Below are 23461 nucleotides of genomic sequence, written 5' to 3'. Positions count from 1 at the left end.
TCTATAAATATCAAAGTTGTTGTTGTTTTTTTTTAACCATTAAAGGAACCCCTGTTTGATGCTGTCTAAATTCTCATTTGCTATCAAATTTCAGCATATCTTTATTGGATTCCAGTGAGACTTTGAGAAGCCAAGGTGTGTGTGCCAACGATTCATTTTGGATTAATCAAATCATTCATTGATGCATGCCATAATCCAGTGAGTTTTTATACATGGCAGGCTCTGTTCCAGTCACCATGCAAAGTGTTGGAGTAAAACACACGCATGAGGTTAGAGCTGCCCTCTGAGTGACCTGTGCTAAAGCTCTGGGAGAAGTCTAGTGAATGCAGCAGCCAGGGGGTTCCATGGGCCACTGAGTCCCAGAGGGAAATGTCCTCAAAAGGCTGACCTAGAAATTTAGCCCCTACCCCGAGGCTATAGGTGACCACGTGAGGTTCCATCTTTCGGACCCTGTTCCAGGCCCTTGTTAACCCACTTATGCCCCCTGACTTTGCTAAGCCTTTATTTCTCTCCTATTTACTCTTCTCTATCTACGTTACAGGCATCTCCATTCACCTACTCACTCAAGTAAAAAAATCTGAAATTATCTTTAACTGTTCTTCTCTTATCCAACATCAAATACTTAAGCAAACCCTTTTGGGTCTACTTTAAAAATACATCTCAAATCCAAACACTCATTACTTCTGGCCCCCGCCTTGGTCCACTATGGTCTCTCTTCAGAATTACTACAACAGCCTCTTCACTGGTCTCTCTGGGGCTTGAGTCCACGGTTGGCACCCTACTTATCTTTATACAGTGCCAGAGGGATGCTTGTAAAACATAAATCAGATCACTTCAAATCCCTGCTCAAAAGAAATGGCTCTCTACCACCCTTAAAATGAAATTCTGAGTCCTCACAATTGCCACCAGACTTGTCTGACGTGGCTCTGCCACTCTCTATGAGCCCAGTGTCCTCTTCCAGAGGCTGCTTCCCTGTAAAACTAATGAGCTTAAGCTTCAGGGCTGCTTACTTACAAGACCATTCCAAGCCCCTCTACCTAATTTTGTATACATATTTTAAATTGTTTTTCCTAAGGAGGGTATCCTTTCATACAGATTCCAGCCCTACAAAATCTAAAGCATCCCAGTCTTCAACTCTTCCTTCACTCATTCTGACCTTGCCACACTGATGTCCTTGAAAAAAGCTAAGAATGCTCCCACTTTGGAGCCTTTGCACCTGCTGCCTCCTTTGCTTAGAACTCTCTTCCTCAGTCTTCTTTAAGTGTCTCATTTCCCCATTTAATTCAGAACTCTGTGCAAGTATCCCCCAACGAAGCCTTTCTTGACCACCATAGGGAAAAACACTCTTTCTCCCGTCATTCCATAGACACTCACCCTGCTTTACTTCTGCTCGTGGCATTTATCACTACCAGGAATTTATCATGTATTAGTTTGGTAACTTGTTTGGTGTCTCTCTCCCATGCTACAGTGCAAGTACGAGGCAGGGATTTTTTTTTTGTGCTCGTGGCTGAATCTTTAGCACAAGTTCCTGGCACAAAGTAGGCACCTAATAAATTTTGATAGAATGAATGGAGCCTGACATGAAGTAATGATTACAACAGTATCATTTGTGACACAATAGTTCATGAACACTCCTATATCCATTACTCACGGATCCTCCTAACAATCCTTGGACGGGGTCGTTTGTCCTAAAAGGTACCCATAGAAACCACTTACGTTGGGTGCCAGGCACTGGGCTGGGCATTCAGCAGTGACAAGACAGACATGGGCATTGTTCTTAGAACTCACAGACAAAAGCCCCAGTTTTTTCACCTCTTCTAATTTAGTTCCTGCTCAGAGGGTGTGTTTTTTGTTTTTTCTTTTATGATTGTGCTAGTTTCCTTGATCTTCCTCAGTTCTGTGATAATGTTCCTGAGGTACAATGATCAGATTTTGCACACAGTATTTCTGGGCCAGGTGGACCATGAGTAAGAACATATGTATCTGCGACTGACATGCTGTGTGAATTCCTGGTTAGTTTCTATTTTCCCCCACACCTATGAGGACATCCCTAATCTTGTTAGCCTTCATTTATGCAATGTAGATTTCGAAAACTACAATATGGATGTGAAAAAGAGCGTCATTCCCCTCTTCCACCACCCACCTGCCAAACAGTTCTCAGTGCTTGCTCTGGGCCAGGCAGTATGAGATGTACTGAAGATGTAGAATTAAGTAATGCACGGTCCTCAGGGAGACTCAGAAAAGATAGTGAGCAGAAAAGATCTGTGAGCAAATACTTACAATATGGCTCAGGGCTGCAATAACAGCAGTCAAATATAGGAAGAACTGGGCCATATTTTACTTGGTGGAAAGGGATTGCTATAGGAGAAGTAGCAGGACCTATGACTCAGAAAGAACGGTGGTGTGTGGAAATCTGGGGGACTGAGAGAGGGAGAGGCAGAAAGGTGTCGAGGGTGAAGAATGAGTGAGATTGAGGGAGTAGGAGCACAGGGAGCCAGGGACAGAGAGAATTCCAGGTGCAGGACTTTGGCAGGGGAGTAGGGCTGTGAGATGGTAAGTTTGTAGTTGTGCAGCTAGTGGGGAGAGGAAGTAGAAATGTTAAGCACAGGTGAGACCAAGGAATCCTAGGGGAGGAGGTGGGAAGCATTGTCAAAACGCATGGGGACTTTCCTCCCTACCAGAACATTACATGTCCAAGGGAGATCAGCTGATTATTTCACGACAAATACCCTTTCCTGCCCTTTCACAGAGATGATACACTCTATACACAATCCAATCCAATCGAGATACGTTTGTGTGGGCCTGTGCCAAGGTTGAAATACCGAAAGTATTTATTTCTCCTGAGAGTGATCATTATACTGCATATTGTGATAATGAGAAGCACAGTTAATTGTTACAGCAGTCTGAATGTAACTGATGCAGCAACAGTTGCTGAAAAGCTAAAAAGGGTAGCTTTGAGGGACTCTGCAAAATAATCTGCATCATACCCATGTCTTTTTCTGGATGAACGCAACCAGTCCTAGTCCAGGAACCCTCCGAGGTACGGCATGACGATCAGCTGTTCAGTGTCCTTCATTCTGAACGTGCCCTTTGGAGTATTTACTCACAGACTAAGGAGTCTGACATTTCTCAATATTTGATGAACTGGCACACAGCCAGATTCCCTCAAAGTGGTAACTCGCAAAACAGTAGAGGCATTTCGGAGGCTGATTCCAAGTATAGGAGAATTCTCCTCAGGCTTTTTGGGAATATTTCCAAGTTTTTTCTTGGCTTACAGTCTGGGCTCCTGAGCCAGACTGGTTGGGTTTGAATCCTGACTCAACTATTTACTAGCTGAGTGACCTTGGGCAAGGTGCTTCTTAAACCTCTGTGTCTCAGTTCCTCATCTGTAAAATAAGAATCATACTGAACCCTACCTTTGAGCCTTAAATGAGTTAATACACATATAGCACTTGGAACGATACCTGGTTTTAGTAAGTACACAACAAATGTTAGTTTTCAGGTTCGTTTTATCATTTCCATCAGGCTGGAAATACCTTCTCAAAAACCATCTGTATGTAAACTGCCTTCTACCCAAATCATTAACTTAATATTCTATTAAGACCATCCTATATCACCATGGAATAATGAGGGTGGTTATATCATTACTGCATTTACCATCACCAATTGCCACAGCTCTGGCACTAACAAAACATTCTTTTTGTATACACCCCCTCCAATTTACTTTTTTTTTTTTTTTAAGATTTTATTTATTTATTTGCAGACAGAGATCACAAGTAGGCAGAGAAGCAGGCAGAGACAGAGGAGGAAGCAGGCTTCCCGCCGAACAGAGAGCCTGATGTGGGGCTTGATCCCAGGACCCTGGGATTATGACCTGAGCTGAAGGTAGAGGCTTTAACCCACTGAGCCACCCAGCTCCCCCCCCATTTACATTTTTGCAAAAAGAGAACCAATCTTTGGGTAGCGAAAATAGTTTTTCAAGTACCAAGTCTATATTCTATTGTACAAACAGTTTGCATTTAAACAAAGTTGGGCTTTGCTATCACCATTCTCCTGTTCTGTTATTAAAATGTAGATTTTCGGGGCTCCTGGGTGGCTCAGTGGATTAAGCCTCTGCTTTCGGCTCAGGTCATGATCCCGAGGTCCTGGGATCGAGCCTAGCATCGGGCTCTCTGCTCGTCGGGGAGCCTGCTTCCCCCTCTGTCTCTCTGCCTACTTGTGATCTCTGTCAAATAAATAAAATCTTAAAAAATATTAAAAATAAAAAAAAGAAATGTTGATTTTCCCAGAACAGCCCTAGATTAGCACCTGCATTTTACTGACAGAGAAGGAAATAGTTGATGTCAGGTTTAGGGCAAAATGATGCAGAATCCTTCATGAGACATTACGACTATAGTTCACCAGTCTTTCCCTCATAAAGAGCAGAAAACCTGGCAGGTGTTGGGCAGAGGGGACTCACCTCTTTGTGATAGTACCCGGGCACTCCTAGCTTGCAGGCCTCCACATTGAGAGGTTCTTTCAGACTGTTCATCACACAGCACTGACGAGGCCAGGGATAGTCGGCATCATTATTCGCAGTCCGGAAGGCAGATGTGTATCTCTGCCAGTCTGACGGGCCATTGACACCACAGCAGTGGTCCTGTCAGCAGAGCAGAGATGCAAAATTCTCTTCATGCTGCTTGCTACAGCCATCAGTGTAGCAACTGAGATTTTACGGAGAAAGAAGATATGGAAAATGTACCATATTTTACGTTTCCTAGAATTCCCCAAATGAGAGCGGAGGGTATTGATAACCTACATTTTAAAACTTACAAAATACTTCACCATTTGTTACTCCACTAGCCACTAATGAACTCTGAAGCCTCTGATAAGTTCAGCTCCCTCCTACGCCTCACTTTCCTTCACTGTAAAATATGACTTTGTTTCCTTCACAGTCCACGGTCCTCAGAGTTCCTGTGAGGATGAAATTAGCTAATGTGCCCAACCTGTCTAGTACAGTGCCTGTCCCATAGTAAGCCCTTACTTATTAAGGGTCAATCATTAATACTAATTAATTACTTAATCAATGTTAATTAATGTTAATAATCAATACTAATTAATTAATTATTAATACTAATATTTTGATACAGCAATGTGAGGGAGGTATGATTATTCTCATATGACACATGAGCAAACTGAGAGTCAGAAAATTAAAATCTTTAGTGGTAAAGAAGTAATGAGTAATTCCTGTTGTTTTACATTTCTGTACTTTTAACATATTCTAGAGTAATTGTGTATTACATTTATAATGGGACAAAATAAACTGGAAAAAAATAATCCAAACCTGGTGACATATAGCTCTGCCTCTACGTAGGAGAGGAAGATCAAGGAACAGAACACATAGCTAACATCCTTACACTCTGGATAGAGTTGAGGACAGAAGATAAAACATTCTTCGTATCCCTTTCCTTCCTTAGTAGAAATTCTGCTAAAATGTTTCAAGGGAAGAAATTAAAATTACAGGCCCCTCTCAACTTTCAGAATGAATTACTTTCAGACAAATCTGATGGTAAATTAGCTGTCTTTACTTCTTTTTAAATTTTATTTACTTATTTGAGAGAGAGAGAGCGAGCGCAAGCAGAGTGAGGGGCCGAGGGAGAAGCAGACTCCCTGCCAAGGAGGGAGCCCAACACGGGGCTCAATCCTGGGACCTTGGGATCTTGACCTAAGCCAAAGACAGATGTTTAAGTCACTGAGCCACCCAGGTGCTCCAAATTAGCTGTCTTTAAAGAAGATTCTATTTTGCCACTGAAAATTCCTTGGCTAGGGAAATACTTTTCTTGTATTTTGATCTGAGCCTTTTGGAGGGAAAATGGTTAAGTTCAGACTGGGTTTTAGAAGTTGGTAAGAAGATTTTTCGGATGTGTGGGTGTTTGCATTTTTACTTGAAGAGCTTAGCTCTTGCTAACGGAGTGGAAAAAGTACATGACCTATAATCAGACGAGTAGGTAGAAAATAAAAACGTGGCCATGAATTGGAGGTCCTAATGGGCTAAAAAGAATTATTGGAATGAGCATATTCAGATAAATGAAGGAAGTGATAGAGAATAGGGGGTAAAGAGACATCAAAGAGGGAGCAGAGACTACAAGGGAGTTTGCTGATGGTGCACTGTGAGCCAGTAGAGGGGAAGGGGAGGCAGGGACAGTGTGAGAGTTGGGTCAGATTAGGGTTTAGTTAGGGATAGATTCATATACATAAGGCAATTCAGGGGTAACAATGGATATTCTGAAAGACTTGGATTTTTGATGATATTTAAGGTAAACTTGTATATAAGGTATGATGGCCAGTGACAGAAAAGTGGACAATCAAGTCAGGTCATAGCCCATGGTCCTTGGCAGGACTAGCCCATTGGTACTAAATAAGAAAAATAGGCAATAATTGCCCCTTGAGTTCACTGTGATGTGGAGGAAGCAAACTTGTTCTTCCAGTGTAAATGATGCTTGAGTTCTAAGAGATAGTGCATGTGATTTATCTAAATTTCTTAGCAGTGTCATTATCCCTAAATGGAAGTTAATCAACTTCATAGCTCGAAAATAAAATATAGATCTAGGGTCTAGGGGTCCCACTGAGTGATGTGCACACAAGAGGAATAGATAAGAAGAATGAATGAGAATGAATGAAACTCGCCCATGTCCAGTCTCTTTTTCTTTTCCTTCCTTCCTTCCTTCCTTCCTTCCTTCCCCTTCCTCCCTTCCTTCCTTCCCCTTCCTCCCTTCCTTCCTTCCTTTCTTTTTCTTTCTTTCTTTCTTTCTTTCTTTCTTTCTTTCCTTCTTTTTGAGAGAAGAGAGACTCCATGTGAGCAGCAAGGGAGAGGCATAGGGAGAGGGAGAGAGAGAATCTGAAGCAGGCTCCATGCCCAGCCCAACACAGGACTCTATCTCACAACCCTGAGATCATGACCCGAGCTGAAATCAAGAGTCAGATGCTTAACCCACTGAGCCATGCAGGGGCCCCAGTCCAATCTCTTTTCGAATGAAACCACCCTAGAGGCTGTGTTCCCCATTCTTTAACTTCACTGCCATCCATACCTTCACTCCTGGATACTGGCTGAGGTACAGAACGCTATCTCCCCAAGGCAGCAGGCATTTACCTGGAGCATGAGTCTGTCCCAAGTCTTGGTGACTCCATTATTTTTCCATCGGTCATCATTGTTTGGAGGGCTATTGTTTTGGTACCTCTCCAGCATCTGCTTCAGGAAGAGGTTGGGCGTGAACTATGGTGGGAGGAGACAACAAAAGGCGAGTTAGCCCGCCCACCCAACAAGGAAGCAGCATGATGTGATGGGCCTTGCCTGTCGCTAGGGGCACTGATCATTATCTCCCGGCCTAAAACTGTCTGTGGAGGCCCCAAGAAAGGGTGGGATGGGTGTGAGGCTCTGGATGGCTGAAGTCCCCATGAAGGGAGATGTTTTCCTTCTCCCTTCTTCCCATGTTCAGACAAATCAGTGAGACCAGGGTGGGCAGGCATTTTACGGTGGCCTAGGCTTGGCAGTGGAGAAAAGGAGAGAAAACAAGATGCTGAGTTGAGAGGAAGTCTTAGATGTGGTGGACTGTTGATTATCCTATGGAAGAGCTGATGGCCACCGCCGAGTGGGAAGAGCAGAGCAGTACAAGCTTGCGCCCCGGGAGTTGCTCTGCCGGGACTCAGGATTCTCCTCTTTCACTTCCCAGCCGTGTAATCTTGGACAAGTTACCTCACCTTTTCAAGTCTCATTCCTTTATCTATAAAGTGACCAATGTGATAATACCTATTTCATGCAGTTATTATGAGGATTAAGGAAACTTGTATACTTAATATTAATGGACATATTAGCATGCCTGGTACAGAGTAAGGGCTTAATACATGTCAGCTATTATATTGTTATGACAATGACGACTCCTATGATCATTTCCACTCTGTGCTCTTTATGACTGTACTCACAAAGTCTCGTTGTGTTGCTGCTGTGATACAAGACGCCACTTCAAAGCCATATACTATAAACATCAGAATGAAATACTGGAAGGGAAACAAGTGGGGGAAAAAAAAAGAATTACATTTATTTCCAAAGAGAGAATTTAAAAAAATAATTGTTATATCTTTCAGCATATTCATCTAAGTCAAAGCATTCAATCATTAATGAAATTATTCAGCAAACCCTCGTGGATCAGCTGTTTGGAGCAAGACTTGGTACCAGGTGCTAATCTGCTCAATTCCCTCCTTATGCCCAGAGAACAAATGACTATTGAATACAGAGCTTTCTCAGCCCAGTGAGAAATGTCTTGTCTACATTGCTATTTTAACTGAGAAAAACACGCAAGCGAAGGCACTGATGCGCGCCTGCACGTGATCGTTCACTGGCCGGCAAGACCGTCTTGGTGGATCAGACGCTCTATAGAGCTTCATAAATTCCCTCTCAGTGAGAGAGATTTTCTTTATGGTTTACTGAAACTGTAGAAGTACAGAGGTCAGACAAGATGAACTGGATTGTGTTTACCACCCATCGCCCCTCCTGCCAAGCGTCCAGTCTCCCAGGAAAGGAGCGGGAGGCTCCCAGCACGCAGGCCTGCGCTGGCTCTCGTCCCTCAGCCCCCGGGTTCCCAGGTATGGGGCAGGCGAGGAGAGCACACCCCACAGTGTGTTGCCGTCATGTGTCTGTGTGTCCACACTCGCACAGGTGCACCCACACTTTCACACGATGCCTCCCCACCACTTTGCCTCTATTTATGACTGGAAAATATCTCAACAGCAAGTTGCCTCTGATTCTGGGATGGGAACTCTTTACAGGGGTCTGTCTTTGCTTTCCTCAGCCTTGTGTGTTCGCATCGGGTCCCTGGGTTCTCCCAGGGAAGGGGCGCTGCTGTCGGTGTACGTGGGGGAGGGCAAGGAAAACTGTGCTCTCTCCCTGGGCAGGGACGGCTCGCTGAGCAGGACCCTGGGCTGCCCAAATGACTCAGCTACTAGTCACAGAAAGATTATGGCCTTTGATTAGCCAGAGGCCTCATAACATTTGCTACTTGTTTTTTGTCAGGAGCTTTCATGATGGGGGGCACCTGGCTGGCTCAGTCCCTAGAGCATGTGACTTTTGATCTCGGGGTTATGAGTTTGAGACCCACATTGGGTGTAGAAATTACTTAAAAATATAATCCTTTAAAGAGGAAAGGAGAGAGAGAGAGAGAGAGAGAGCGCTTTGATGGTTCTCCTTAAAGAGGCTCGGAAACCCCTCAGAGACACTTCAGAAAGGAGTCTCCGGGTGCAGGAGTTTTCTCCATCAGCTCCTGGGAAGGTGCCTTGCTCCTTCTCTTTGCAGAGCACAGTGAAGAATGTTCTCTCTCAGCTGTGTTAGGTATACAAGGCTGGCCCAAAGTGAGACCGGGATGCAGGTGAAACTTGTCTCTGGAGACACCTGCCCCTCCTCTCCATTTCCCTGCATTCTTTCCAATGCCTGAAAAAAGTGGGTGCTTTTGCCCTGGAAATAACTCATGCTGAAGGAATCAGAGAATGTAAATGTTCTGCATTCCCTGGGTGCCAGGACAATATTTAGATCGCAGGAAAAGTAAACCAACAAGCATCTTAGGTTGCTGGGCTTGTTTCGTAAAGATGTAACTCAGGTCCTGCGACATTTGGATAGGAGAGTTATTTCAGGGTGGGGAGTGGGTGTGGGACCCCATCACAGTGTGAGAAACCATTGTTCTGAGCATGGGGGCAGAGAACAGAGGTCTAGACCCAATACCAATACCAAGGTTTCTTAGCTCTGTTGGTTGCACATTTGCTTCCATCTACAAAGCAAGGCATGACCTGGCTGTCTGTGGCTCAGGGCAGAAGCCTGCCTGTGGGGCACAGGGTTAGGAGCTGAAGTTGTACTCTATAGTGCTGTGCACCAAGGTTTTCTAGAGTCCCTGAAAAGTAGAGTGAATGCAAAATATGGGCAGTGCAGGTCATTATACAAAATCATCATCCTTGAGCTCAAAAAGGTCTGAAAAAGCACACGCTTTCTCTTAAAAATTCATGCATATTTTGTAGTTTATATCCTAAAATGTCAATGACTGATTAATATTAAAATCATACTTGAGACTACTTATTGTCAAGAGAAAAACAATCTAATGATCATGTTCTCAGTCTGTCTCTCCCTTGGCCTAGGTAGATCCTGGCCATACCTGCTAGAGGCATGCCAACACCAGGTAGAGAAGCACGGATTTGGAAAATACTCAACAGGGTCACCTCCAGGTTTTTCCCCTGTGGGTTCTCTGTACTGGAATCTTCTGGACTTGCAAGAGTGGAGGACATCCTTGCCCGCCTCATGGGTAAGCTTCACTGCAGGGCGAATCTTGACCTCCTTTTCACCTCTCACCTGGCTCTCTCTGCTCCTACCTCCCCCACAAGCCAAGTCACTGTCTCAGGGAAGAAAAAACAGTCCATCAAAATCAATCCAGGAGGCAACTGTAGAGAGTTTTAAGGCCTCACCGCCAGAAGAATTTTCCTGTTGGACTTCATGATGCCTACAATGCCTAGAACGGACAGACAGAAAAGGCAGATGCCAACAAACATGCCAATCCAGGCTGCCCCGTAGATGTCATCGTTGTCGGTGGCTTCAAGCAGTGGGTAGAGGCTGTGCTGGTCAGATACGAAGAAGATGCACTCTGCGGTCAGGGCGATGCCGCACATCTGGGGGCAAAGGGTGTTCTATCAGGCTGGTGGTCAGGAGAGCAGCATTGGGAAAGGGGTGCAGAAGTGTGGGGAGAGGGTTATGAGAGAGACTCACTCTGTCCCTGCGTAGGCGCAAAGCCATGGACTTAAATGCATTACGAGGAAATCAAACAGTTCCTTCCATCCTATTAATAACTTGCATGCTCCCTCCCACATGTCCCTCTGTCTAATTGCTATTTGGGAAAAGACCCAGGCAATTTTAGACCATCTAGAGTTCTTGGGGCATGAACCACTCAACAATATCTTCTTGTATGAAGATAACTTCACAGCCCCTCTTCCACTGCCCTTCCCTCAAATTCCTGAATTGTAATATTGAAACTAGTCCTGGTCTTACTCATCAGTGCCAGAGATCCAAGGAACCTTGGTGGTTATCTTTCCCACACCCTGGCTTTTATGGATGAGGGCTCTTGGCCTTGAAAGTCGGTGACTTGTCCAAAGTCCTGTGGAGATGGAGGCAGGATTGGCTTAGAGCCAGTGATCCTGACTCTCGAGTGCTCTGTCAGTACACCGAGCCCACACGGTCAGGACTCTGAGCCACTGTCGCATTCTGGTACTGACCTCTGCATGATAAGGACATGATAAGGAATGCAAACATCTGTCCCCAACAGCCTTAACAGAACAGTTCTGTGGAAATCAAACCAAGGTGAAGTAGGAAAGGAACACCAAAATGTGCATGTGGTGGGAATGTTTGGACACTGACTGTGGTGAATGTGGCTTCTTTCAGATTTCTGTATTTGAAAGTTGGGAGGGAAATAACCTTTTATTTTTTTTAAAACCATGATCTTTCAACATATTACATAGTTACATATGATTATTTCTGTAAGTTTAGCTAACATATTTTACTAACACATTTCCTGGAATCAAGAAAAGAGAGAGGAAGCCAGTAATTAGATCATTATTTTCTTTTAAACTCTCACTTTTGATTAATCCCAAAACTGTGATTACAGAAGGAACAGTTTCCTGAAAAATACTTACACCAACAATCACATTTCCAAAAATCAGCAGGCCCTGGAAGCAACGAACAGTGGAGTCATCTTTCGCCATTGTCAGGATTTGGCACAAGCTGGAGACACAGTGGAGAAGAATACAACTGAGTGGGACCAGGTGACAAGTGACGCTGGTTCCACGACATGCCTACCTCACACCATTGCAGATCAGCTTCTCGCATTTGAAGCGTTCAAACCAAAGTCAGGCAATCATTTAGCAGGGGCGGAAATTTGGTTACTAAGTTCAGGAATTGTTGCAATTTTTTTTTTTAACCGTAATTTTACTGAGAAGTAAAAAAAAAGGAAAGCTTGCTGGAGTTTGATTGATGACTTTCAGTTGTCCTTTAAGATGTGGAATACACAGATTGCACACATCTGTGTGATGAACCGAGGTCCTGGGCATCGGCAAGGGCAGACGTGGGAAGACTGGGCAGTGGTCCTGGCATGGCTCTTCCTGCCCTTGGTCACAATGAACCGAAACCCAAAAGGCAAACCCATGGGCAGAGTAGGCAGATGGGGCCCATATGGACTACAGGCATCTGTTAAAAACCATTATTATCAGAATATTTTTCACCTTCAAAAATAGTTGGCAATTTAAAAAGTACCCTGCTTATTTGCCCAAAAGATAAAAAAATACAGATTTGAAGGGGCACCTGCACGCTGATACTTACAGCAGCATGTCAACAAGAACCAAACTATGGAAAGAGCCCAGATGTCCATTGACTGATGAATGGATAAGGAAGATGTGGTATGTGGTATCTAAATACATATTTATTTATACACACACACACACACACACACACACACCAGAACATTACTCACCCATCAAAGATAAAAGAAATCTTGCCATTTGCACTGATGTGGAGGGACCTAGAGGGTATTATGCTAAGTGAAATAAGTCAATCAGAGAAAGACAATTATATGGTCTCACTGATTCGTGGAATTTAAGAAACAAAACAGAGGAGCATAGAAGAAGGAAAGGGGAAATAAAACAAGACAAAAACAGATAGGGAGGCAAACCGCAAGAGACTCTTAACTATAGACAACAAAGTGAGGGTTGTTGGTGAGGGTGAGGGATGGGCTAAATGGGTGATGGGCATTAAGGGGGGGCACTTGCTGAGATGAGCACTGGGTGTGATATGTAAGTGAGGATTCACTAAATTCTGCTCCTGAAACCAATACTACACTATACGTTAACTAACTTGAATTTAAATTAAAACTTGGAAAAAAAATAAGTAAGTAAAAATAAAAAGTACCCTGTTGCACCAGGCAGGGAGTGGGAGAAGAGGGGCTGGCGTATAGCTCCTTCCATGTGCTGCTCTCCTCAGTGCTTCTCCCCCACACACTCACAGCCCAATTAGGGAGAAAAAGAAAAAAAAGGTGAGGAGCCTCATTCTGCAGGTGAGGACACTGAAGCTTTAGTTTAGGTACTTAAGATCCGTGGGGTCATGCATTCAGTACGTGGAAGAACTAGGCTGGAGACCTTGGTCTGAGGGACTCTGGAGCCCAAGCTCATCCACCAGCCCACACTGGCTCCCAGAAATTATTTACGAGGTGTAGTGCTTGGTGTGGTACTAAAAGTAAGTGGGCCTCTCTCTCCTTGAGGAGTCTTGGAAGGAACTTGAGGGTAAGTGTTTGGGTCAATTACTTTAGCTTTCGTACTTAAAATACCTTCAGAAAAGCCATCCTGATTTCTTACTGTGGTATTGATCTAAGTAACTAATTACTTCCTGCATTCATATACTAAATCTAAGGTCGCTAAGTCTGGGATGTTGTGCTCTGGTAGGGAAGCTAAGATATTTCCTAAATAACTTTACTACCATCTATTGAGACCCTAAGTGCTGCGGCAGTTCTGAATAGGGAAGATGTAAGCCTTGTAGAATGTGTATGGTTTTGATAAGTAAACTAGAGATGTAGGGCAGTGTGGGAGGAAGGTGGGGCTCACCGACATTCCAGGGAAAGGAAAAGTCAGGGAGCAGACACCCAGAAGAGCAAGGTGACCATGAGGTAATACCCGAGGCAGTTTGGCTAACATCCCAGTTTGTATCGGGAATCAATGGAAGGCAAGTCTTCTGCTTGACTTAGCCCTTGCTAAAGTTTTAACTTCATTGCTACATTCTAAGCATTATCAGCCTTCTACATCATCTCCACTTCTCTGTTTTCCCTTACCCGTTTGCCTGGGCCGCTGTGGGAAATGAAAGAATTAAAATCCATGAGTGTTTTGCGCCCAGAATTAGGAGCATTGTAGGTCCTCCATCAATGTTTGCTGAGCGACTAGAAGAAATCACGCCATTGTTACAAGATCTTCCTGTGTAGTTTCCGCTTAGAAATGGCATTTGTTCTTTCCTGCAATGTTGGCAGTAACTGTCACAGGCCAGACTGAGCCGAGCCTCCGCGCCCTGAAGGGGTTAATGCACAAACTCCACCAAGGGAGATCTTTTCTCCTGTGACCAGACCGGTCACACTGTCAAGTTCCTGACTGGTATGTACAGACTTTCTCCTGACCAGCTGAGTTACCATCTAGAGACAAAAATAAATAGACGGCGAAAGGCGAAAGTTCAGACAACACAAGTATAGAGAGTAAAGGGAAAAACCCCCGGAGAAGCCAAGAGCAGCACCATTTTGGCCAGTACGGATTAGGCACCCATTTGCTGGGTAACAGCTTGTTTGCGTTGATTCGTTGGGTTTAAAAGAAAGAAAGCAATCTGTTCTTTAAGGAATTTAAAGTGAGAGTGCAGCAACGCGGATTCAAGCAAAAATGGCTGTATGCGGTCGAAAAAGAGGGGAGACAGGACGAGGGGTTTAAGGAAAAGGGGAGGCAGGCCACCCAAGAGGGGCGTTATTGGTCCAGAAAGGAGCTGAAGGGGTTCTGAACATGGAATGTGGTCCTGGTGTTTCATTGAGCCTCCTAACACACTTCTCCAAAGACGACCAACCTCACTGAGCTTTATAAAGGGGAAGGAGACAAAGGAGTACCCTGTGGGAGGGCTGTCGGTCAGGACCGGGACCGTGCAGTCAAGTGTGGGAGGAAAGGAGGAGTAGATGAGGGGTTGCTTTGAGCAAAAGGAAGAATGAAGGGAGGAAATCTAGCCGGGCGTGCGGTACGAAGTGCTGGGGTGGCCGCCTGACGGCGGGCTGACTGAAGGAAGGGCAGGGATACCGTGATGGGCTTGACCTGCTCTAGTCACTGACAGCTAGAATTTTCTCCTTTTGCCCCGTGCATTCTCCTCTCCTTCAGTCTTCAGAGGATCAGTGGCACATGATAACTTAGGAATTCACTCCCGTCTTCCCAAATAACAAAATGATGTTGAAAGCTGTCATTTGATGAGCGCTTATGACCCCTTCAGCTCGTGTTAGGCGTTTCTGTTCATCTCTCAACAGATCCAAGAGATTGTTTTTGTTGTTGTTGTTTTGCCGAAATCTGTACTGGTTTCCTACAGCTGTTGTAACAAGTTACCACAAACGTAGTGGCTTAAAACAACACAAATGTAACATCTGAAGTGGAGGTCAGAGTGTGAGGGAGTCTCACTGGGTTAAAATCAAGCTGTCAGCAGAGCCATCCTCCTGGAACATCTAGGGGAGAATCCGTTTTCTTGCCATTTCGCAGATGAAGAAAGGGAGGCTTGAGAGAATGCTTACTTTGCCTAAGGGCACATTGCCAGATAATGCAAAAGCTCAGATTAAGGGGCACCTGGGTGGCTCAGTCAGTTAAGCCTCTGTGTCTGGCTCAGGTCATGATCCCAGGGTCCCAGGATGGAGCCCCATGTTGGGCTCCCTGCTCAGTGGGGAGTTGTGCATCTCCCTCTCCCTTTGCTGCCTCTCCCCACTCACGTGCACCCACCCTCTCTCTAGCTATCCCTCTCTATATCTCTCTCAAATAAATAAATAAATAAATAAATAGATAATCAATCTTAGCTGAGATTCAAACCCAGGTCTGCCCGGCTTCGGATCATTTCCTTACACACTGCACAGTGTGTAAAGACCTGTCATAGAGCTAATCTAAAAAGCAACACCTGACTCATTTCCTTACCAACACTCAAGCAGAGAGGTCCGTTTTGCTGCTTGGATGATCTGCCTTTGCCAAGGTCAGAATCACTGGGCCTCTCTTCACTCACTTCTCCAGGTTCTTGTCTCCTAGGGTCCTTGGCACTGCATTTGTATGTCTCCATTTTCCCCAAATCCAATTCTGCACTCTCATGTTTTCCCAGAAAATTTGTTTAGATGTACCCCAAACCTGCATTTCTCTCACCCACTCCTAGGGTCTGAAATTCTTGGAAGGAAAAGGTGCACATGTGCAGGTTAATGTGGGAGTAGACATTTCTTAGCCTCTCCTTGGTCACCTGTATTTTATTCTAGGTCAGTGTCTGGGGGACCTAAAATATGTCTTGCATCTGCCAAATAGTCACAAATGTCAGGAGAGATGGTGGTTAGGAAACTGAGTGTAGGCTTCTCGTGGCTCATGCTGTGGCCTGGTGGCTGTGGTCTGTGAGGGCCCTGGACTTGGGATCAGAATGCCACGCTTCCAACCCCACTCTTGCGCAGCCTTTCTGTATACCCCTGGGCAGTGCCACTCACTGTCTACTTCCTCATTTATAAAATGGGTAAAACACAATGTGTTTGACAGGGTCTTTGTGATCACTGAGATAAAAGATGGGGGGAAGGGTTGGCAAACACTCTTTGTTTATAAACCCAAGAAATTATGGTTAATAACCAGGGGCATATTTAGGTAGGGCAGGAAATTGGGCTATGGCTTTGCTTTATGTACCAGTGACACAAGGACCTAGCCAGGAGGTAACATCTTCCAGGTAGAGGGGAAGCAGCCCCTCTACCTTCCCTCTGTCCTCTGCGTAGGGTGTGCTCTGCTGTAGGGATCTACAGGCTTTACCCATGTGTGTTTCTTCTTATTTTCCATGGAAGGATTAATGGGGTGGGGTGGGGAATCATCTCTTGGGGACAAGAAAAAAGCTCCCCAGTTGTGCTTGGGGTGTGGCCGGAGTCAGGTACCAAGCAGCATGTCTGTATGGGAGGGAACCTCTCCGCATTCCATCCACATTCTTGAACAGTTAACACCCAGACCCTGGGCTCCATCCCTGGGCCTTTGACTAGCTCTAGTGCCTCTGCTCCGGGCTGTGAGGTGATGTCCACCTGACACCCAAGATTCTCTGCGGTGCATGGGCACATGCTCCTGGTATCAATGTACAAAGGGTTCCCTGCACCTTAGTGCAAGAGTCTCGAAGCAGGAGGAGATGCTGGGACCCTGTTTCATTCATTTTTCTAGGTCCAAGGTGGCACAGTGCTTGACACATAGTAGGCACTCAGTAAATAATTTTGCTAAACCAAAGGCCAACGAAGTAGATTTTAGAATGTGTATTAGAATGAATGAATGAATGAATATATGAGTGACTTGTTTGCCGAGATCTCTATTGCAGAACAGGTTAGAAAGTACAGTGAAGTGGGAAGAGCAGGGGCTTTGGACAGACCTGGGTTTGAATCTCTGCTCTGCTACTAGGCAGTTTTTGTTTCTTAAAGATTTTATTTGTCTGTCAGAGAGAGAGAGAGCGAGAGCGCAAGCACACAAGCAGGGAAGAGAAGACTCCCTACTGAGCAAGGAGCCCAATGTGAGACTTGATCCCTGGATGCTGGGATCATGACCTGAGCTGAAGGCAGATATTGAACCCACTGAGCCACCCAAGCATTCCTGCTGCTTAGCAGTTTTGTGAGCTCAGGTAGTTTCTTAATCTTGTTGAGCTTCAACTCTAAATGGGTATCCCAATAACTAACTCAAAAGTTTATTGTGAAAATTCAGTGAGAATATAGGTGAACACTGCACAGTATTAGTTACCCAACCAATATTCATTTTCCTTACCTTTGCCTCAATTTCTTGAAGTAGATAGACTAAGCCAACAGACTTGAATGGGGAAAACACCTAAAACTGGTGATTCAATTTTGTTTTAAAACACAGAGCCACATTTCAAAATACATGTGATTTTAATATGAGATGCTAATATATAAAAGCAGATCAAAATTTGGCTGAAGCAAGAGTGGAGAGCTTTCCCTCATCAACTCTGAATTCCTGAGCCTCATGGTAAGCCATAGAGTGGCTACCAACCAAACTTCTAGAACTAACAGAAACGAAAGATGTGGGAAAGGTACTGAGCTATAAGGTAGTTTCCAGGGAGTTAGGAGATACTCAAGAGTGAAGTTGGAAAACTGTGCTCAAAATGTGAACAATGATATTACATCGTTTCTGTGTCCAAATGACCTGTGTGGAACACTTCTAGGAAAGTTTCCTGGAAAACAGGCGACTTCCTTAATAGAAAGCTGGAGGAGCATCTGGGAAGGGGTTCTTGGCATACTTGGAGCAGAAGCAACGTGACTTCTAGGAAAGAAAGCTATCAGGCCTGGCTCATCCTTCCGAGTTCTTTGAAGGTTCTGGATGCCTGTGCACCAGGGCAGACTAATGAATTTATTTAAGTTAAAAGAAAAGTTTTTGGTGTTTTTTTGTTTCTTTTTTAAAAGGTTTTATTTATTTTCCAGAGAGAGAGAGAGAGAGAGAGCAAGTGAGTGTACACAAGCAGGCAGAGAGGCAGGCAGAGGCAGTGAGAGAAGGAGGCTCCCTGCCAAGCAAGGGGCCCCATGCCACACGGGACTCGATCCCATGACCCTGGGATCATGACCTGAGCTGAAGGCAGCGGCTTAACCCACTGAGCCACCCAGGTGCCCTAAAAGAAAAGTTTTGACAAATTTTCACACCAATGGCTGTAGAGAGAGAGAGAGAGAGAGAGAGATTACAAATATATTGCCCTTACCAGAGAGGACAGGCCCAGAGAGCGAACAAAAAGAGAAACAGATGATACCAGTCTACCTACAGAATATAAACCAGGGTGTTCTCTAAGGCCTTGACTGGGATACAGTGCCCAGCTGTTTGGTAAAATACCAGTCTAGACACAGCTGTGAATATATTTTAACAGATGTGATTGACATCTAAATCGATAGGCTTTGAGGAAAACCGATTACTCCCACAACATGGATGGGCCTCTTCCAGTGAGTTGAGGGCTTTAAGAGCAAAGACTGATTTCTGGAGGAAGAAGGAGTTCTGCTCCCAAACTGCAAAACAGAAAGCTCGTCTGCAGATTTCAGACTCAAGATTGTGGCATCAACTACTTTCCTGAATTTGCAGCAGCCCTACAGATTTCGGGCTTGTGAGCCCCGGCAACCACGTGAGCCATTTCCTTAAAACAATTGTGTCTTCGTTTGGCTGAAGATGTAGAGGCTTTGTAGTCAGTCCTCTCATTGTGCAAATGAGGAAACTGAGGCTCCTGGAGGGGAAGTGGCTTGTTCAAGATCACGGATGTGTTGTTTGCAGATCTATTTTCAGATCAAGTCCTGATCTCCTGACTCTTAAAAGACTTTTATTGAGTTTGTCACTAATCATTCTTCCTTTTTTAGGTAGACACCACCTCCCTTTATGTTTCTTTAAAGTTGAGAGACAGTCCCATGCCCTACCCTGCTCTTTTCTCTTACAGATTAAGCCATGAAGGGAGCCATATAAACAAAGCTGGCAAGGAGAGAGCCTCCTGTCTTTGCCCTCCATTCAGTCTTCCTCCCTCTGTTCCCTATTTTCTGAAATCCACAAGAGAATCATTCCTTTGCTCCTGATTGGAATGTACATCCACATAAAAGAGGCACGGTGAGTCTTACGAGTCCTCAATGTCAATGCCTCATTGTGGATGATTTTATCAAAACCCTTCCTTACACTTCCAAAGGGAGAGGAAAGACACGTGAGGGAGAAAGAGACTCCAGGAGTGTAGAGTCTCAGTGGACTAACCTAACTCATGATCTGGGGTGTTGGGTCTGTTTTTTGTGGGTAGAGACTGAGTCCTGACAATATGATGTGCTTTCCCTCCTACCTTCCCTTGTAGCCTCCAGAATGTATCGTCTCTCTCAAATATGGAGTCTATGGAAACTTTCCCATGTTATTCCAAAGTAGCACTTCCCACAGAGGTATTAGGTTTCTTTTTTTTTAACTTGGCAGGGATAGCAAAAAAGCAAATGGGATGAAGAGAATTTTAAAAGGTGGGATTGGTAGAGGACAGAGAGCCAAGTAGCGGCTGTCCACTTCAAGAATGTTATCACCCCTGACTGAAAGTATGCGGCTTGCCTCAAAATGTTTTCCACATTCAAGAATAGCCTCTGTGAGCCCCACCCTGTGGAAAACTGCCCAATGGCCTGGCACCATGATGATATATTAAATTGCTCAACATCCCAGAAGCGCCTTTGCTCTAAGGAATGCAAATGTTTGAAAAGGCTAGAGTTTTATTTCCTTTTTTTTTCTTGTGCCCTCTTTCAGTTTGTTTTCTTATAAAAATTACTCATATCCATAATGTTGATGTTTCCAGACACATTGAATAAGTCTAAAAACCATTGCTCACTAAACAAACTACTTTCAAAGCAGAAGAAAAAGAAGTGAGACTCTCCCACCAAGCATGAGATCATTTTTTCAAGTTCATTACCTCTTTTCCTCACTCAAGTTTGTTGGACCAGAGAACACGCAAACCACACCTTAACCTCTAGCTCACTCTAGAGAAATTTGGATTAACAAAAGAAAAAAAAAATAGAGAAATAGGAGAGGAAGAAATAAGAAACAGGCTGTGCTGTTGCCTCACCCCCGATCTTGAAACCCAGGACAAGAGTCGACAGTTGTATGACTTAGAGGGGAGAAGAAAGATGGGTGTGGGGATTTTAGATCAGAACAATTGCTGGTCTGCTTAAGTTTAGGGTAGGATGAGTCCCTGGGAATGATGAAAAAAGGTGCTCATTTCCATGGCCATGACACCTAGGGCTCACAACATCCATTGGTTTTTCTTCCATTAAAGCTTTAAACCTGTTCTCACTAATATGGTAACTGGAAGCCCCATGTCGCTATTTTCATTCAAACTAGCTCAATTAAATAAAATTGAAATTCAATTCTTTAGTTGCACTAGCCCCATTTTAAGTGCTCAACAGCCACATGTAGTTACTGACTGTCTTATAGAATTTCCATCATCACAGAGTTCTATTGGAGAGCACTCCTCTAGACTCCTGATGCTTGTCACGTTCACCTTAGAGTTATTCAGTCACCTGAAGTCCGGACTAAGATGGAAGCAATGGCTCAGGCATTCTCAGCCAAGTGAGGACCCTAAGTATGGGCCATGCCAGCAGGAGCCAAACCCCAGGGCAAGAATGCTATGGAGACTCCTGGGAGGTAAGATTAGAGCACCTCTTCATGAATTTGGCCTTTGCCCCAGTTAGGGAATATCAGGGGTGTGGGCAGCCTGCATGAGCTTATCAGTGTTTGCTCTTAGCAAGAATGTAAAGCAGGAGAGGTCAAAAAGAAATTCTGAGATTTCATTTGTTTTTCTTAACTAAATGGTGTATAAATGCCCCTTTGGATTTACAAGTCTTTATTCTTCCCAGGTAATTAAAAAAAAAAAAGTAAGTGAGTTGATTTTTTAAGTCTATTGTAACTGAAAGGAAAAAAGTCTGTTGCAGCAGAAAGCAAAATGAGAAGTTTCTCCTTGTTGAGAAGACTAATCAAAAGGAAAACCATTTCTTTACAAGATTTGAAAACTATTTAAATATATAAAAATACATATATATATATATGTATATATCAAGAAACAGTCAACTGGGGCACCTGGGTGGCTCAGTGGGTTAGAGCCTCTGCCTTCGGCTCAGGTCATGATCCCAGGGTCCTGGGATCAAGCCCCGCATCGGGCTCGCTGCTCAGCGGGGAGCCTGCTTCTTCCTCTCTCTCTGCCTGCTTCTCTGCCTGCTTGTGATCTGTCTGTCAAATAAATAAATAAAATCTTAAAAGTCAATTTTGTCTTTAATTTAAAAAGACATTGAAATTAATGAAATTCAAAATGTGTTCAAAATCTTTGAAGCTAATTACAAGTGGGGTTTTAAACTTACATAAAATAATACTAGCATTATTTGAAATTTAATTCATATTACATGTAGAAATGTTGTTAGAACAAAAAATATATTTAGGACCTGTGGATCCTGTAGATCAACTAATTGGTGAAGAGTAAAAATAAATTGTGTAAAAATAACATTGCATAGATAAAGCTAATTTGTTGACTTATTTCAACTGACACATTTGCTAAACAGAACTGTTTGCAGAGAAGAAACATGACTAAATTGCCTTACAAATCTCATTATGAGTAGACAGGATCAAATGATTTCTGACAAGACTACCAGGAGGTTTCTCCCTAATACATTATTAAGAAAGAACATTGCCCATTTCCTTAGATTTTCTTTCTTTCTTTCTTTCTTTTTTTAAGATTTATTTATTTATTTGACAGAAAGAGAGAGAGAGAGATCACAAGTAGGCAGAGAGGCAGGCAGAGAGAGATGGAGAAGCAGACTCCCTGCCCAGCAGAGAGCCCAATGCGGGGCTCGATCTCAGGGCCCTGAGATCATGACCTGAGCCGAAAGCAGAGGCTTTAACCCACTGAGCCCCTCAGATGCTCCTCCTTAAATTTTCTTTTTGGTTCTCTGATTTTACCAGGAAATTGGGGTCCACAGGGGTCTGTCTGAAATTTTAATCAGGAGATAAAAATTTTCCCAGGATGCTTGGATTTGTCTTGGTCTTTCTGTCAGGAAATTGGAGGTTGAAATCAGGGTAGGTGAATAATACTCCCAGAATTTTAACCTCAGTTCTGAGAACAGGACAATATCAAATGATTTAAGAAAGCAATTTGTACCATTTAAAGTAAAAGGGAACAAAGGTGTTACAGTAGTCTTATTATAAAAAAGGACAGATCTATTCATGAGGAAATTATCGTCTTCCCCTTGCCCTTTCAGACCCCAGCTCGCCTCCCAGGAAGGCAACCCACCCACTGAGAGTGCAGTTGGCTTCCCGGCAGAGTGAGATCAGTCTACTCACCTTGCCCTCTCTTCCTTCTCCTTCTTGTGCTGTGCCGGCCCTCCTCTGCAAGCTGTTCTGGCCTGACGTGCTTTTCTACCCAGCACCAATTCTTTGAGCCTCCTGGACCAGGAGCAGTGGTCTGTGATTGGGAGGAGGCATCTCCCATGGGCTGAGCCTGATGCTGTCTGAGCTTGCCTCCCGGAGGCCGGAAGTAACAGGAAGTTTTTGGACCGTAGATTTCTGCTGCTTTGGAATGTATGATTCTGACAGATGGAAACCCTTGACAGGGCTTAGCTCATCACTCCTCTGGATTTCTCCTAGTTCTGGGCTTTTCTGGAACACATACTACTCAGGGCTTTTGTTTTTGTTTTGATTTAATTTTTTTTAAAATATTTGATTCTTATTTCTGTTTTTGTGCCTTCAAAGGCACAAAACCTGACCACTCATAGTCATGCTGGTGCATGTCCATGATCTGTCCAAGGCCATGTCTGGTTTCAGTTTTTATAACCTGCATTTTTTACCTTTAGGGGGAGAGTGATTGCCCGATTAGTCTAAAGACTAATAAGACTAATGTTGCCCCTTTCCTCCCCTCCCACTTCTCCCTCCCTTCCTCTTCCCTCCCCTCCCTCCTCCCTCCTCTCCCTCCCCTCCCCTCCTCTTCCCTTCCCCTGGAGCCACTGAGTGTCATACCCAGCACCAAGAACATTTCTGTTGACATCTGCATAACATATCATGATTCGGGCATACAGTAGTTATTTAGCCTGCAGTTAAGGATGCGTGATGGCAGTAATGTTAGAATTCGTTGAGTGCTTTCATCAGTAGACTCCGTTGTTCTCCTGGG

General features: G+C 44.2%; 1 protein-coding gene across 1 annotated transcript in view; it reads right to left on the bottom strand.

The window, feature by feature from the left end:
- UPK1B (uroplakin 1B) overlaps positions 1 to 22805 on the bottom strand; it is a 28128-nt gene extending 5323 nt beyond the window's left edge. The window contains exons 1-6 of the mRNA XM_004761383.3: positions 22639 to 22805; positions 11698 to 11785; positions 10480 to 10680; positions 7960 to 8034; positions 7130 to 7252; positions 4460 to 4639 (exon numbers count right to left, since the gene is read on the bottom strand). Coding sequence (XP_004761440.1) covers positions 4460 to 4639; positions 7130 to 7252; positions 7960 to 8034; positions 10480 to 10680; positions 11698 to 11766 — 648 coding nt within the window. The 5' untranslated portion in view covers positions 11767 to 11785; positions 22639 to 22805. The remainder of the gene's footprint in view (positions 1 to 4459; positions 4640 to 7129; positions 7253 to 7959; positions 8035 to 10479; positions 10681 to 11697; positions 11786 to 22638) is intronic.
- Positions 22806 to 23461: the final 656 nt, after the last annotated feature.

Source organism: Mustela putorius, unplaced genomic scaffold, assembly GCF_011764305.1.
Source record: "Mustela putorius furo isolate JIRA1106 unplaced genomic scaffold, ASM1176430v1.1 tig00003834_pilon_pilon_pilon, whole genome shotgun sequence".
NCBI classification, from domain to species: domain Eukaryota; kingdom Metazoa; phylum Chordata; class Mammalia; order Carnivora; family Mustelidae; genus Mustela; species Mustela putorius.
Note: the sequence above shows the minus strand (reverse complement) of the source record. Positions and strands in the feature narration are given on the sequence as shown.